This window comes from Fukomys damarensis, unplaced genomic scaffold (assembly GCF_012274545.1).
Source record: "Fukomys damarensis isolate Sample0158 unplaced genomic scaffold, DMR_v1.0_HiC HiC_scaffold_26, whole genome shotgun sequence".
NCBI lineage: Eukaryota > Metazoa > Chordata > Mammalia > Rodentia > Bathyergidae > Fukomys > Fukomys damarensis.
In genome coordinates, this window is record NW_022900938.1 from 24,334,057 (window position 1) to 24,348,769 (window position 14,713).

Genomic DNA, 14,713 nt, shown 5'->3' on the forward strand with positions numbered 1-14,713 from the left:
ATATAAGGATTGCTTTACAAAAACTCATCAGTAAAGTGACTACAATAAAACAGAACTTCACAATTTAAAATGCAGTTACTTAATGTATATAGAAACAAAATAAGCAGTAATATCACTTAGTATGTAATAGGGAGATTATAGTGCAAGAGCAGTATTTTCAGATTGTGGTCTTGTAGCCCATTAATGGCTTGTGAAATGAGTTTATTGGCTCAAAACCAATATGTTGTCTGTATACACACACACACACACACACTTCTTTAATGGATTAAAATAGCATAGTCTTGGACCCCAATCCATAGTCCTGTACAGGACTCTTATTACTTTAGTGAAGTAAGTTGTTTTGTGAAGACTTTTGTATATATGTATGTATGTATCTGTATACTCAGTTGGATGGAAACTATATCATTGTGGGTTGCAGTCAGAAGTTATGGGAATCAGCTGGGCATGGTGGTGGCACATGCCTATTATCCCAGCACTTAGGAGGCTGTGGCAGGATTGTGTGTTCAAGCCTGGTTTGTGTTATATACTGAATTCAAGGCCACCTAGACTACATAGTAAGACACTATCTCCAAAACAAAACAAATACACACAAAAAAAACATGATGGACTGGGCATGGTGGCACATGCCTGTAATACTAGCTCTTGGGAGGCTGAGGCAAGAGGATATCACAAGTTCAAAGCCTGCCTGGGCTACATAGTGAGTTCAAGGCCAGACTGAAATACTTAGCAAGACCGTGTTTCAAAAAACCAACCAGCCAAACAGACAAACCACGATGGAAATATACTGTAAGATGTTTTAATAAGTAAATGTAGACATTATAAAAGCCTTAAAAGCCTTTTAATTTCATCTCTGTGTAGCATTCATTTATAAATTTTTATTGATAACTACATACATATTTTGTTATGTATAAATAAGTATGTGTGTCTAAATATAGGTATATGTGTATCTATATATTTATTTCTTCTCATTATTTTTAGGTGCAATGGATGAGCTTCATAGTCTGGATCCAAGAAGGCAAGAGTTATTGGAAGCCAGATTTACTGGAGTTGCAAGTGGGAGTACAGGGAGCACTGGTAGTTGCAGTGTTGGAGCTAAAGTGAGTACACATTTAAACTTTAATTTTTTTGTATTATTGATGTAAAATATATTTTGTAAAGGAACTGTACATATGCTTAAAGACAGATTATTTATAACTTTTATAATGTGTAGAAAAATTAGTATTTATAAATAAACCTGATTTCCTCACCCTGCCCTTCTTTCTTTGTGGTGCTGGAGATCAAACCAGGACCTTGTGCATGTATACCACTGGGCTTCACCCCAACCCCCAGAAATACTTTTAAGTACCCTGTGATTAGATTAGGACCAAACAGTCTCCCCAATTAAGTCCTTATCCTTAAACATATCTGCAAAGTCCCCTTTGTCACATAAAGGAACAGTCATAATTTCTGGAGGTTGGTGTGTGGGCATCCTTAGGGATCTTTTACTGTATTTTGCCTACCATTACACCATCATTCTTTTATTTCTTATTTTAATTTCCTCGTCAGTTTTCTTGCATAGTTGGAAATAATTGATGAACAGTGAAGAGTAGCAGTGAAATAATTCCCAGTCTGATGCTATATAAAATATTTCAAAATACAGGAAAATATGATCAATAAGATCCTATAATGCATTTTAAATTTATGAAAAAGGGTACAGTTTACATCTAGTAAATGTAAGATCAAATGAGTTTTTAAAATAAATTAATTTTTGTTCTTTGCATAATTTCTAAGAAAGAAAAGTTCTGAAATATCACTCTTTGGAAATATTGTAATTAGGTCAGAAAATAAGCTCGAAATTTAAAATCAAGATCCAGAGACACTTCTGTTTCTTAGGTACTTCATTCCCACCTTTGGGCCGCAAAGATAGCTACAGTTTCTTTATTTATTTTATTGTTTTATCATTTACATTTATATTTTATAGTTTTATGATTATGCTTGCTCTTTATTCTGTCTAGGGTCTATCTTTTATATGAGTAGTGATTCTATTTTATTTTTTCTCCATCTGGTGAACCCATTTTCTCGGCAATGCTCCATAAATTGCCCATATGTTTTCTCTGATTTGTGAGGCCACTGTTACCAGGTACATGATTTATGTACTTAGCATATATAACATTTGGTATGTGATACATGTATATATAATTACCATGTATATGTGTGTGTATGTTTGTATGTATATGTGTCTGCCTCTGTTTTTGTGCTAATATCATATTAAAAATACTGTCATATTTTGGAATGCCTTATATGGTAGACCAAATTCTTTACTCTTCAAAGGTCAACTTATTTATATTCTCTCATATAAAATTTGAACATTTCTTCATATGTTTGTTAGTGTTTGGCAATTATTCTTCTTATAATAACTTGTTTATGTCTTTTCCCTTCAAATGTTCAAATATAATTTTTCTTTTAAATGCATTGAATTTATAGATTAAATTGGGAAGTACTGACATCTTTATACGATTAATTTGTCCCATTTAAGTACACGAAGTATCTCCCCATTTATTCCATTCTTCCTGTAGAGTTCTTAACAATTTTTGGTTACTCTTATACAAGAGGAAACACTGCCAGATAGCTTTTTTTTTTTTTTGTACTGGGGATTGAACTCAGGCCCTTGCACTTGTGAGCCAGGCAGCGGAACCACTGAGCTAAGTCCCCGGCAATAGTTTATCTCTTTTGCTTCATGTTTCTTATGTTGGTAATGACCTTCAACATTGTCTTGTTCTTGCCCTAAAAGAGGAATCATCCAAAGTTTCTCCTGTGTAATGTTTGCTGCAGGTTTAGGGTATGTAACTATCACCAAGTTAAAGAATGCCTTTATGTTACTGGTTGGTTATAAAGATTTTTGTTTTGGGGTTTTGTTTGTTTTATAAAATCATAAATGGTGTTCAAGTTAAGAAAATCTTTTTGTTGGTTAAAAGAATACTCAGGTTTTCCTGTTTTGGATTATTAATGTGGTGATTTGTATTGATAGATATTTTAGAAAATGCTGAGCTTTGCATTTGTATGATAAAGTTAATCATGACTATACATTTATCAGATTTAATACATTTCATGTGTATGTGTGTGTGTGTGTGTGTGTGTGTGTGTATGTATGTGTAGGTACTTTAAGAGAAATAGATACACATATATATCCTCTTGTAGTCTGTATCCCTCTCAAGATAGGGGACAGGTTCCTCCCTCTTGTTTTATAAATCAGTTTCATGCTAACCTCATAAGATGAACATAATGTATATTTGTATGTGGAAATGTTCTTGAGAATATGAATAAATATTCACCTTTAAAACTGTCAGCCTGGGATTTGTTGAGAAAGGAAGTTTTTTATTATCTGCTTTCTTTAGTATTTATTTCATTTCTTAATTTTTTTTACTTGAGCTTTTCAGTCTTATTAGTACGCATATAGTTATACTTTTTAAACTCTTCTTTGTTGTTTCCTTTCTTCATAGTGTCCTTTTCTATTCTTGTCAGAATTCTGTTTAATGAATATTTCAGAGAAAAAGATCTTGTTTTTAATGTTTCTCTGGGCTCCTCTCACTTTCCCTTTAGATAAGATATATACATATATCATATCCCCACAGTGAATGTAATCATTAATGACTTCTTTATTTCATTTATTTATTTTTTTTTTGTACTGAGGATCAAACTTGGAACATTGTGCTTGTGAAGCAAGCATCAGTTGAAATTTTTTATCTTCCTCATTTTCAGACATAAGAAGTTGATTCTGGCTTAGCTTATACTTTTTCTGTAATGAATGTGAATAAGAATTTCTCCAAAGGTTTCTGCTTTGTTTTACTGAAAAGTGGCACTTAGGAACCAAGATGTGGGTGCAAGATAGGCTTGTTGTTATGTGTTAGAAGAATGGCAGCCAATATAGAATCAGAAAATCACCATTTAGTATCCTCAGTGTAATTATTTCATTAAGGCAGATTTCATCATTAGATGCTAAAACCATTTAGTAAAATGTTTTGGAAAACAGTTTATTTACAAGTTCTTAATGTTTCACTCCATAGATTAGCTATTAATTATAAAAGAAAAATGTGTATTTAAAATGGAAACTTGGTCACCATTATAATAATAAAGTCAGATTTTTCATTGGCACTGTTAGAGTCTAACATGTACTAAGGCCATTCAGTAGGAGGTATACAAGTCATCAAATTAATGCTGCAAATATTTAATTTGAAATTATTCATGAGAAAATACCCCTTAGATATTCTCCTGTATAACTGGCCTATCCTCTTCAAAATATTCAGTGCCATGAAAAAGAAAAGAGGATAAGGAGATTGTTTTAGATTATGAGAGTAGAGACATACCACCTAAATGTAGTGTGTGGATTTGTGAATCTTGATGTGCTCCTGAATTGGGGGGAAAACAGTTGTGGAAGGCATCTTTGAGATAGTAAGGGAAATTGGATTGTGCATGGATGTCAGAGGATGATATTAAATTGGTATTTTATTCGTTTTGTCTTAGAGTAACTGTAATTTTTTGAAATAGATATAGAAGAAGTTACAGAATTAAGACAGTCGTGAGTAATGACTCTTAATATATTAGTATTTAAATTGATGGTGATAAAGTACCTGTGAAATGAAGAATAATTGCCTGGGCAAATTTTAATAATGTTAAAATTGGGAATTTTTACATGTAGAAATAAAAGCAGTCTTCAGAATCAACTTTCTCTTTGATTCACTGCGTGGGACAGGTAGGGGGGAAAGGTAAATTAAGGGCACAGAATGAACATTGAAATTGGATTTGTCTGTAGAGAAAAAAAAAAAATCAATCATATGTGTGCCAAAAGGAAGAAAGTAAGCATAGAACTTTTAAATTATGGCAGTGGGTTGTTGAGGGTAGAATTAAATAAGAAGAGACATTCCAACAAAAGCAAGGAAAAGATTAAGAAGAAATAAAATATTTTATTTTTGTTTCCTGCTGTACAAGATAGAAAAAATAAAGTGTATATTACCATAAGAAATGAAAATCCACCAGCAGACTATTGGCAAGAAACAACTCTAAAAATTACAAAGATTGGAAATACCAGGAAAGAAAATATTTCAGATAATCAGAGAGAATAAAGTATAATTAAATATAACTTTATAATCAACCTTTCCTCAACTCAGAACCTTCCAAAGATTTCCAGTTGCATTTCAGATAAAATTTAGTATCTTCACTATGCCCCACAGAGCCTTCTGATCTAGTTCTTACTAACTGTTAACCCTGGCTTATCTCTCAAATGCCTCAAACATATTTCTCCCTTTCCTCATTCACATTTCTTTTTTTTTTTTTTTTTTTTTTTTTTTTTTTTTTTTGTATGATGTATACGTACAGGGTCTCACTATGTAGTTGAGACTGACCTGGAACTCACTATGTAGCCCAGGCTGGTCTCAAACTCACAGGGATCCTCCTGCCTCAGCCTCCCGAGTGCTGGGATTACAGGTGTGCCCCACCACGCCCCACCTCTTTCCTCACATTTCTGTTCAAATGTCACCTTTTCAAAGAGGCTTTCTTTCACTGCCCAGTGTATGTCTGTGTCAGTCAACCCCTTTCTCTGCTTCATTTTTTTTCTAGAACTTATTTGTACCTTACATAGTACTAAATGCTTATACATTTGTTCATTGTCTCCCTTCTTGTAATAGAGACTTGGACTTGAATCTCTTTTTTCCCCATTATATTCCAGGCCTCTGCAGTAGAACAGAGACCCTCAATAAATACCTTAGGGTGCATGAATGAATAGCAAAATATTCTTCCGAGTCACAAACTTTGAATTGTAAAGATAGGTATGTATGTATGTATGTATGTATTTATTTATTGGTACCGGGGTTTGAACTCAGAACTTTGCACTTGCCAGGCAGGCAGTGGAACCACTGAGCTAAATCCCTGGCCCAAAGATAGGTAATTTTAAAGTACTGCAGAGCCACAAAAAAGATAATACACTTACACATTTTTGCATGCCAGTTTTAGAAATAGTGAATTTATTAAAAAAATTTGTGGTGGGCCAGGGATTTAGCTCAGTCATTTTGCTGCCTGCCTGGCAAATGTGAGGACCTGAGTTCGATTTCCGGTACCCATCCCCCCCAAAAAAATATATATATAGGGAAAGATACAGGTTCTTTTATTAGCAAAACTGAATAGGATTTCTATAATGTATTTGATGTTTGTTTTGATGGTTATGTATCTTTCCTTCCACAGAGTCCTCATTATTTGAGGAGTCCATATATGCAAATTTACTTATTTCCTAAGATGTATTTATAACTTCGAAATCAGTGCTCTGATCACTTTTATGGTCACCCAGAGGCCTGTGCCTATTCAAAATAATAAGCACTTCGAGTTATACGAGACTGAGCAAAGTGACACTTTATCCTTACTTGTTTGTTTTGTTTTGGTACCAGAGTTCAAACTCAGGTCCTTGCGCAGGCAGCGGAACCACTGAACTACATCCCTGGCCCGATACTTTATTCTTTAAGCTTTCTTGCTTTAAACAAATATTTTTTTCCCAATTTACTTAGTACCATGTTTTTCACTTTTTTTTCGTATCAGGGATCGAACTTGCGTCCTTGTGCTTGCGAGGCAGGCGGCAGAACCACTGAGCTAAATCCCTGGCCCGTCACACTTTTTGTGCTTTCTAATTTCTATTTCATTGCTGAAACCACCTATAAGTTAGTGCAGAAAGCTATGGTAGTCATAAGTGCGTGAAGGCTGTAATGGGCTTTATGAAGAAAATATGTATATTAATAAAATTTATTCAGACATCAGCTATAGTTCTGTAGGCCATGAATTAAATGGTGAGTCACAGTGTTTATTATTAAAAAGATGTCTTTAAACTAAAACATGTAAAGCAAGGTTATGTGTTGATTCTTTGAGAAGATTGTGACCAGAGGCTTGCAGCAACAAAACTGTATTTCCTCTAGGAGTCAGATGAGACAGCACATTGAGACTGTTTCTCTGCCTACTTCTTGCTAGTTGATTTGCTCAAATCCAAATTTGGAGGACTTCCTATGTCCTTCCATTGACACCTTTGTATATCTGAACCGCATTTATCTCATATTTTATTTCCCAGTAGACTAGTAAGATCTTGAGAACAATAGCAGTGGTTTATTCTCAGTTAACTTGATTTTGGGGATGAAATAACTAAGAAATCAAAACAGTATACTGTGATTCTAATACTGTTTTAAAAATTTCGGAGACTGGGGCAAGTAGAAGGCTAGTTTGAGAATTTTATATATTCTAGGATATGAGGGAAAATACATGAATTGCACCTGGAGTTCCCATGGACTCATGTGGTCATTCTGAACTTGCTCAAATATTATGCTTTAGGCATATGCTTTTAAGGTCAGAACCAACAAGATCATTTAAACTGAAAATAGGGTCGATGTTTGTTTTGCTTTTTCTTAGCATGATAACATCACATTAAAAACAGAACATCTAGTTGCTTCATTTCTTGAGCATTTTATTTTCTTTCTTGTATATCTCATATACACTATGCAAGTACTTTAAGTTGCATCCTCAGCTCCTGATAGCATATATTTTAAAGTACTCTTCATGGTGTAAGGTTGCACTTAATGTCCTTTGCAGAGAGAGAACAAAATCACCGTCAGATATCTTACAGTGATTCTAGTAATAGCCAAATCAGAACAAGCTTAGTTTAGTAATTTCCAGATGGATATATCTTGGTTTTGCATATTTATCATCTTATCCATGGAAATTGGAAGGTGGTCTTAATAGTTTGTTTAACTAACATTTCAAAAGCATTTGGTTAAAATATAAAGTATTCCCTCTGACATAATCAATGGATATTTGGAGTGATTATGTCAGTGAACTAAAGGTGTCTGAGATGATAGGGATACACAGTAGTTTCTTCCCTTTATACTCATAGGTACAATCTGAATTTTAAAGCTCCTCAATTAGTATTTAGAATTAATTGATAACAGCTAAGAACAGAAATAATGAATGAATAGTAAGGCAACTAACACAGCCAGTAACAGAATAGTGATGATGCTGATTGACATTGTGTGTGGGAACCAGAAGGGCCAGTCTTACAGAGAGCTGGTCCTAGTCAACATATATCTGACGTGCCTCCTTTAAAATAAGATATTATAGGCTGGGTGTGGTGGCACACTCCTGTAATCCCAGCACTCAGGAGGCTGAGGCAGGAGGATCGCTGTGAGTTCAAGACCAGCCTGAACTACATAGTGAGTTCCAGATCAGTCTCAACTACATAGTGAGACCCTGTCTCAACCCCCCCAAAACAAACAAACAAACAATGAGATATTATAGGTGGACAGATCATGTTTATCTTTATACACCAATTTTGTTTTCTATTTTGTTTACTCTAGATTTTCTGCCAAACCATTTATAAATGGTTTACATTTTATATCATTCATTGGGCTTTATTTGCAGAAAAAGAAACCAACTCTAGCTATCTTAAGCAATGAAGGGAAGATATTGGCAGGATGTGGAGCAATTCACGGAATGGTTCAGAGGATGAAAAAATCAGACATGGACAGAAATCTGGACAACTATGGGTGTTTAGGCAGTAGGAACTGCTTACTTACAGTTTGCGGTATCTTCACTGGATTAACACATACTGTCTTGTCTGTCTGTCTGCCCCTCCCCCGCAATATCTCTGTGGAAGCCCAAAGTTCTAGGTCCAGAGTTGATTAATATAGTATCATTTTTATACCCTCCCTTTGGGTTTTTGACTGTAGATGTAGATAGAGAGTATGCATATAGGATCCTTAGGATTTTGTTATTAGCTCGGTAGGTCATTTTATAGTCCCATCAAAAATATAAGCAAAGCCCAGTTCCAAAAAGAAACTATGGTGCTATCTTGAAATTGAGTTCAATTTTGAGCACCTCAAATGGGAAGTGTTTATTGTGGTTTGTATCATGAGACTTGAATTTCAAATTCAAAATTTGATGGTGCTTTTTAGGGAAGCAAAGAATTTTTATACTAAATTAAATCTGGTTAGATGAGGGCATCTATTGGTGAAATGGAGCATTGCAGTTTTAATCTTCCCTCAGGCATTACCCCCCCCATTTTTGTATTGTCTTTAGTAAAAGTTGAATAACTTTATACAGGGGCAGGTAATTATTATCATTAGGGTCATATGTCTCTGTCACAGTTGCTTTTCTTAATTTTGCCTTTGTAGCACTAAAGCATTCCTAAATAATATATAGCGAATGAGTGTAGCTATATAGTTCCAATAGACGTTAGTTATAAAAACAGGTGGAGAGCTGCAGTTTGCTGGTCCATAGGAACTCTGTTGGGTAGAACTTTTTGAAATGATGGCCCTGTTTGTATTTGTACAGCTCAGTATGTAGTCAGTAGCTACATGTGGCTGCTGAGTACTTAAAATGTGGCTTATGCAACTGAGAAAATTAATTTTTAAATCTTAATAGCATCAGTTAAGTATCTTCTATTTCAATACTATTTTTCTTTTAAAGACTATTGACAAGATTACCATTGAAAACCTTATAGTAAGTGTATAAATCAGTAGCCATCAGGGAAGTACAGCTCAAAACCACATGTGATGCCATTTTTATTTTGCAGTCAGGATGACTTTTATAAAAAAAAAACAAAAATAAACGCTAGCAAGGCTGTAGACAAAAGGGAACTACTGCTGCTGGCAATGTAAATTAGTGCAGCTATTGTGGAGAACCATATTAAGATTCTTCATAAAATTAAAAATAGATTTACCATGTGATCCAACTGTCCCACTTCTAGTATGTATATCCAAAGGAGATTAAGTCCACATATCAGATACCTGTATTCCTATCTGTTGCAGTATTGCTCACAGTATCCTAGATATGGAGGAAGGCAAGATGTCTATTGACAGATAAATTTTAAAGAAAATTTAGAATATACACAAAATGGAGTATTATTCATCCATTTTAAAAAAAGCAATTGTGTCCTATCATTTGTGGCAAAATGAATGGAAATGGAAAAGCAATACGTTAGGAAAACCAAGCCAGAGATAGAAAGACAAATACCATGTTCTTTATCCTGTGTGGAAGCAAAAAAAGTTGATCTCAAAAAAGAGTAGGATTACTAGGGTTAGGAAGACCAGTGGGGAAAATGGATAGAAGGAGATTGGATAATGGGTATCAAAATACAGATAGAAGGAGTAAGTTCTAGTTTTCTGTGCTATAGTAGGATGACTTCAGTTTACAACGACCCATTATATATTTATAAGAGAACTAGAAAAGAGAACCCTGAAGAAATAATAAAGAAATGGAAATCCTGATTACCCTACTTAGATCAGTACACATTGTATAAGTGTATAATGCTGTCACTTCTTAAATGGATTGTACATTCAGTGCATTGCCAGTTATAAACCCAGCAGTGTTTTGGGAAGGTAGAAGTTAACAGGCTGATTGCACAATTTATATCAAAATGTAAAAGACCAAGAACAGCCAAGGCAGTCATCAAGGTCATACTATTATATGTCAAGGAATATGGTAAAGTTAGAGTAATTAAGTCAGCGTAACACTGATATTAGAATAGGAAAAAATGCATCAGTGGAATAGGACAGAGTCTAGTAACAGACAGACCCAACTGTTTATAGTAACTTTATCTATAACAAAGGCAATAAATAGACACTACAGTGCAATGGGAAAAGGGAGATCTTTAGCATTAGGTATGCTGGATCAAATGGGTAGCTGTATGTGAAAATCAATACCCTGGATTCTCAGCTCTTACCATGATACAAATACCAACTCTAGGTGAATTGTAGATCTAAATGTGAAAGGGAACAATAAGGTATTAATAAGAATAAGCTATTCATGAGTTTGGATTGGCAGAGATTTCATAAATGGGTTACAAAAGGCACTAACCGTAAAGGCTAAGTAGAACTAAAGAGAGACAAGGTAAACCATAGAAGATACATAGCCTAGAATGTGGAAAGAATTCTTATAAATCAAGAAAAAATGTCATACAACCCATGTTCAAGTCAAAATTTGGTAGGCCTATAATGAAAATTGGTAGACCTTTGTCCCATCTTTCCAACTGTTATTATAGATCTTTATCTTTTTCAGTTTTAGATAATTACTGACTTTTAAGTGATCCAATTATATACTCTTACATACTCACACTTCCCTGCCCCCATCCCAGTTTGGTCCCCATACAATATTTCAATTTATAGTTAAATCAGTATTTCAGTGTTTATATTTTGATTATAAATTTATTCATAGCTGATCCATTAAAGAAGCATTATTACATTTCTTCTTGCATATACCTTTTGACCAGAGTTAATAGTTGACTTATTTCTTAAATTTTTGGTGTCCATTGTAATCACCCATATATTTTCCAGCAGAGATATGCAGATCTCTTATTATTTTAAAATACAAGTTATTTATTCTGTCCCTCTGTCTCTTTTTTTTTTTTTTGGTATCAGGAATCAAATGGGTCCTGTGCTTGCGAGGTAGGCAGTGGAGCTTCTCTCTCTCTTTTTTAAAGTCATCTACCCCAAAGTCATCCTTCTGTTCTAATTTAGGCTGGTAATTCTTTGTTTCTTGGGAATATACTGATCATCCTAGAATCTCCTTTCTTAATGATCAAAGGAATTATTTTTTATATCTGTCTTGTGTTTGAGCTCCTGTTCCTGAATTCTGTACTGCTTTTTCTTGGTTTATTCCTTTGCTTTGGTGTAGAAGATTCTCTAGTCATTTTTCTGAGAAAACAGTATATGGGCAGTGAATATTTTGAGATGTTGCATATTTTACTCTATCCTCTTGGTTGGTTGTTTACCTGGGTAATAGCACTCCTATTTCAAAATTTCAAAAGCATTATTCCATTGTCTTCCACCTTTCAGTGTTACTGCTGAGTATTCTTTTGCCATTCTGATTCTTAGTCCTTTGTAAGTGATGGCTTCTTTTCCAGAAGCTTTTGAAATCTGTCTTTACATACTTCTATGTTTAATTTTTTTTTTCTTTGTTGTGATGTGCCTTAGTGTAGCCTTCTTTGAACTAGCACTTTCCAGTTCTGGAAAAGTTTCTCGAATTATATTTGGGTAATTTTAGTTCTTTACTTTTTAACACCTCCCTCCCCCACTATTTGGACCAAGGCCTCTTGCTTTGGTCCTAGTTTTCTTTTTATTTCCTATTTTTCTTTTTGTTTGTCTGTTTGGGAAGATCTTCGTGTGATTTCTTCAACTTTATCTCTTTTTTTTTTCTTTTTTAATTTTAAAAAAAAAAATTTTTGGTACTGGGGGATTGAATTCAGTACCTTGCACTTGTGAGGCTGGCATGGCGCCACTGAGCTAATGCCCTGGCCCCCTCAACTTTACCTTTGAATCCACCTTTTTATTTTCTTTCTTCAGTTGTTGTATTCTTATTTTCAGGTACTGTTTTAATTGTTCTTAAAATATGTAATTGTTATGAGGATATTAGTGAGAGTTTTGTGTGTGTGTGTTGTGCTTTTTCCCCTTACTGACTAGATTAACTCTGATTGGTTTCATTTTAAATTATATGTCATCTCCTATGTGTGGAGAATAAATGTGGCTGCTAATTTTCTAGAAAAAAACATGGGAAGGAGGCTGTGTCTTCATTTAGTGTGTTTATCTGGAATTAATCTTTTCTGTGTCCTCAGCTGTGCCATATGCACGTCAGTCTCCAGTGTTCCTGGCTTACCATTTCCAGAGAGTAAATTTGGTCTCCAATGTTTATGATGACAGGTCAGCAGCCAGTCATACCCTTTTTTATTCTCATGTACACTTTATCTGGTTGCTTTTAAGATCTTTGACTTTTGGTCTCAGGTATTTGACTGTGATGCCACTTTGTATGACATTAACACAAGGCCTATTGGGGAAGAATCAGTGAGCTCTCAATCTGTAAATTTGAGACATTAACCAAGTTTTGGACCCCTTCCCCCTTCTTGTCTTTTTTTGTATTGGGTATTAAACCCAGGGCCTTCTCACTGAGCTGTATTCCCAGCTCTTATTTCTTATTTTGACACAGTATCCAACAAACTCTAAATTGCCCAGGCTGGTCTTAAATTTGCAATCCTCCTGCCTCAGCTTCCAGAGTGCTGGGATTACAGTTCTTCAATTTTTTTTTTTTTTTTTTATGTTACCAGGGATGGAACTTGGGACCTTGCACTTGTGAGGCAGGCACAGGAACCTGGACCTTCAAATGTTTTTTATGTTTCTGTTCCCTTCCTTTTTTTTACTCTAACATGTATATTAGACTGCTTAATAGTGTTCAGTAAATACTACTTAAAAATATTGTTGTCTGTTCTTTGAATAATTTCCTTTGGCCTAACTTTAGTATAGTCTTCATTCTGTTGTTAATGCTCATTCTGTGAATTGTTTTGTATTTTAGAGTGAAATTTTCAGGTCTAATTTTACATCTTTCCTTTCTACAGTTTTTATTTCTCTGCTGACATATCCAATATGTTCTTTTTTGCAAGCATATTTTCCTTTGTCATTTTGAGCATATTTATAATAGCTGGTTTTAAAATCTTTGTTGACTCCAGTATTTTTATTATGTTTGGTTACTTTGTTGTCTTTTTTCTTAAGCATGAGTAATATTTTCACCTAGAAATTTTATATTTTATCTTACATACTGTCAGTGGTACCCTACAGACACTGGGTTTTGGTATGTTCTGGAGACTATTGATGGAGGGGGTTGTTTCATTTATGGGCTGCTAACTTACAGCTGGACTGAAATTAACCATATTTCCCTGCAGGGGCAGTAGTTGACATCTCTGTTCAGTAGTTGAAACCTTATCTGGACTGCTTAAGAGTCTTTCCCACTCATACATAGATCAGCTAGAGACCTGGCCAGAGCCTATATGCCAAATTTTGGAGTTTTTCTTTGCATTTCTTTATCTTCCAGCATATCTTCCTTATATTCCAGTTGCCGTGGTAGCCTCAAACTCTGGTTTTTCAAGCCAGTAAAACTGCAGGTTTTGATACATGTTTTAGCTGCCCTGGGCAGCTCAGGATCTTCCCTCAGGCAAAAGCTTTAAAAACAGAAAACCCATCCAAATATGTTCTTTTCTTCCAAATGTTGTCTCTTATCTAGATTGTCCACTTTTGGTTGCTCAAGTATCTTCAGGTAGGTGTTTTTAATTTTTTCCCCCCAGAATTAATAGTTATCTATGGAAGTGTTATTCTCAAATGAGGTATTCAGGTATTTATTGTTTGTTTTAAAGATAAAATATTGAACTTATATCAATATTTCCAGTGCAGATTCAGGACCATTAGGCTTTTATTTGCATCTGCATCTTCTGTACTGAGAATTATGGCCATTGGTCAATGCAGATGATAGAATATTTCATCTTGATATGCTTACCAGCAAGTAAATAATACTGTTGCTTGCCTTCAGTTCTCAGACTGATTAAACTTTTCTTTTGGTTTTCTGAAGCTCGTTCTCTAATAGATTCTTTTGGAAGGACTCATGGGAGCAGTTGTTGACTATATTCTGATAACTGTGTTATAAATCGGTGTTGGTGAATATATAAACAATTTAATCATATTTTCTTTCCTTAAGTATCTTAAATATTTTCTTCTGGCATAAAATGTTGCTTTGGAAAAATTTGATGTTGGGCCTTCTGGATTGATACGGGGTTTGTGTTGTGCTCTTCCAGTTAGGAGTTTAAATATTTTTTCTAATTTTTCTTATAGTTTTTTATTACTCCAATAGTACTTTCAAAGGAATTCTGTTTTTTATATATATATATATATATATA

The 14,713-nt window shown here is 34.4% G+C and overlaps 1 protein-coding gene across 2 annotated transcripts in view; it reads left to right on the forward strand.

Annotated features, from left to right (window-relative positions):
- The first annotated feature begins 978 nt into the window (after window positions 1–978).
- The window catches only part of Tlk1 (tousled like kinase 1), a 92,646-nt gene continuing 78,911 nt past the window's right edge, over window positions 979–14,713 (forward strand). For both annotated transcript variants that reach the window (XM_010606968.1, XM_010606969.1), the window contains exon 1: window positions 979–1,097. In XM_010606968.1, coding sequence (XP_010605270.1) covers window positions 984–1,097 — 114 coding nt within the window. In that variant the 5' untranslated portion in view covers window positions 979–983. The remainder of the gene's footprint in view (window positions 1,098–14,713) is intronic.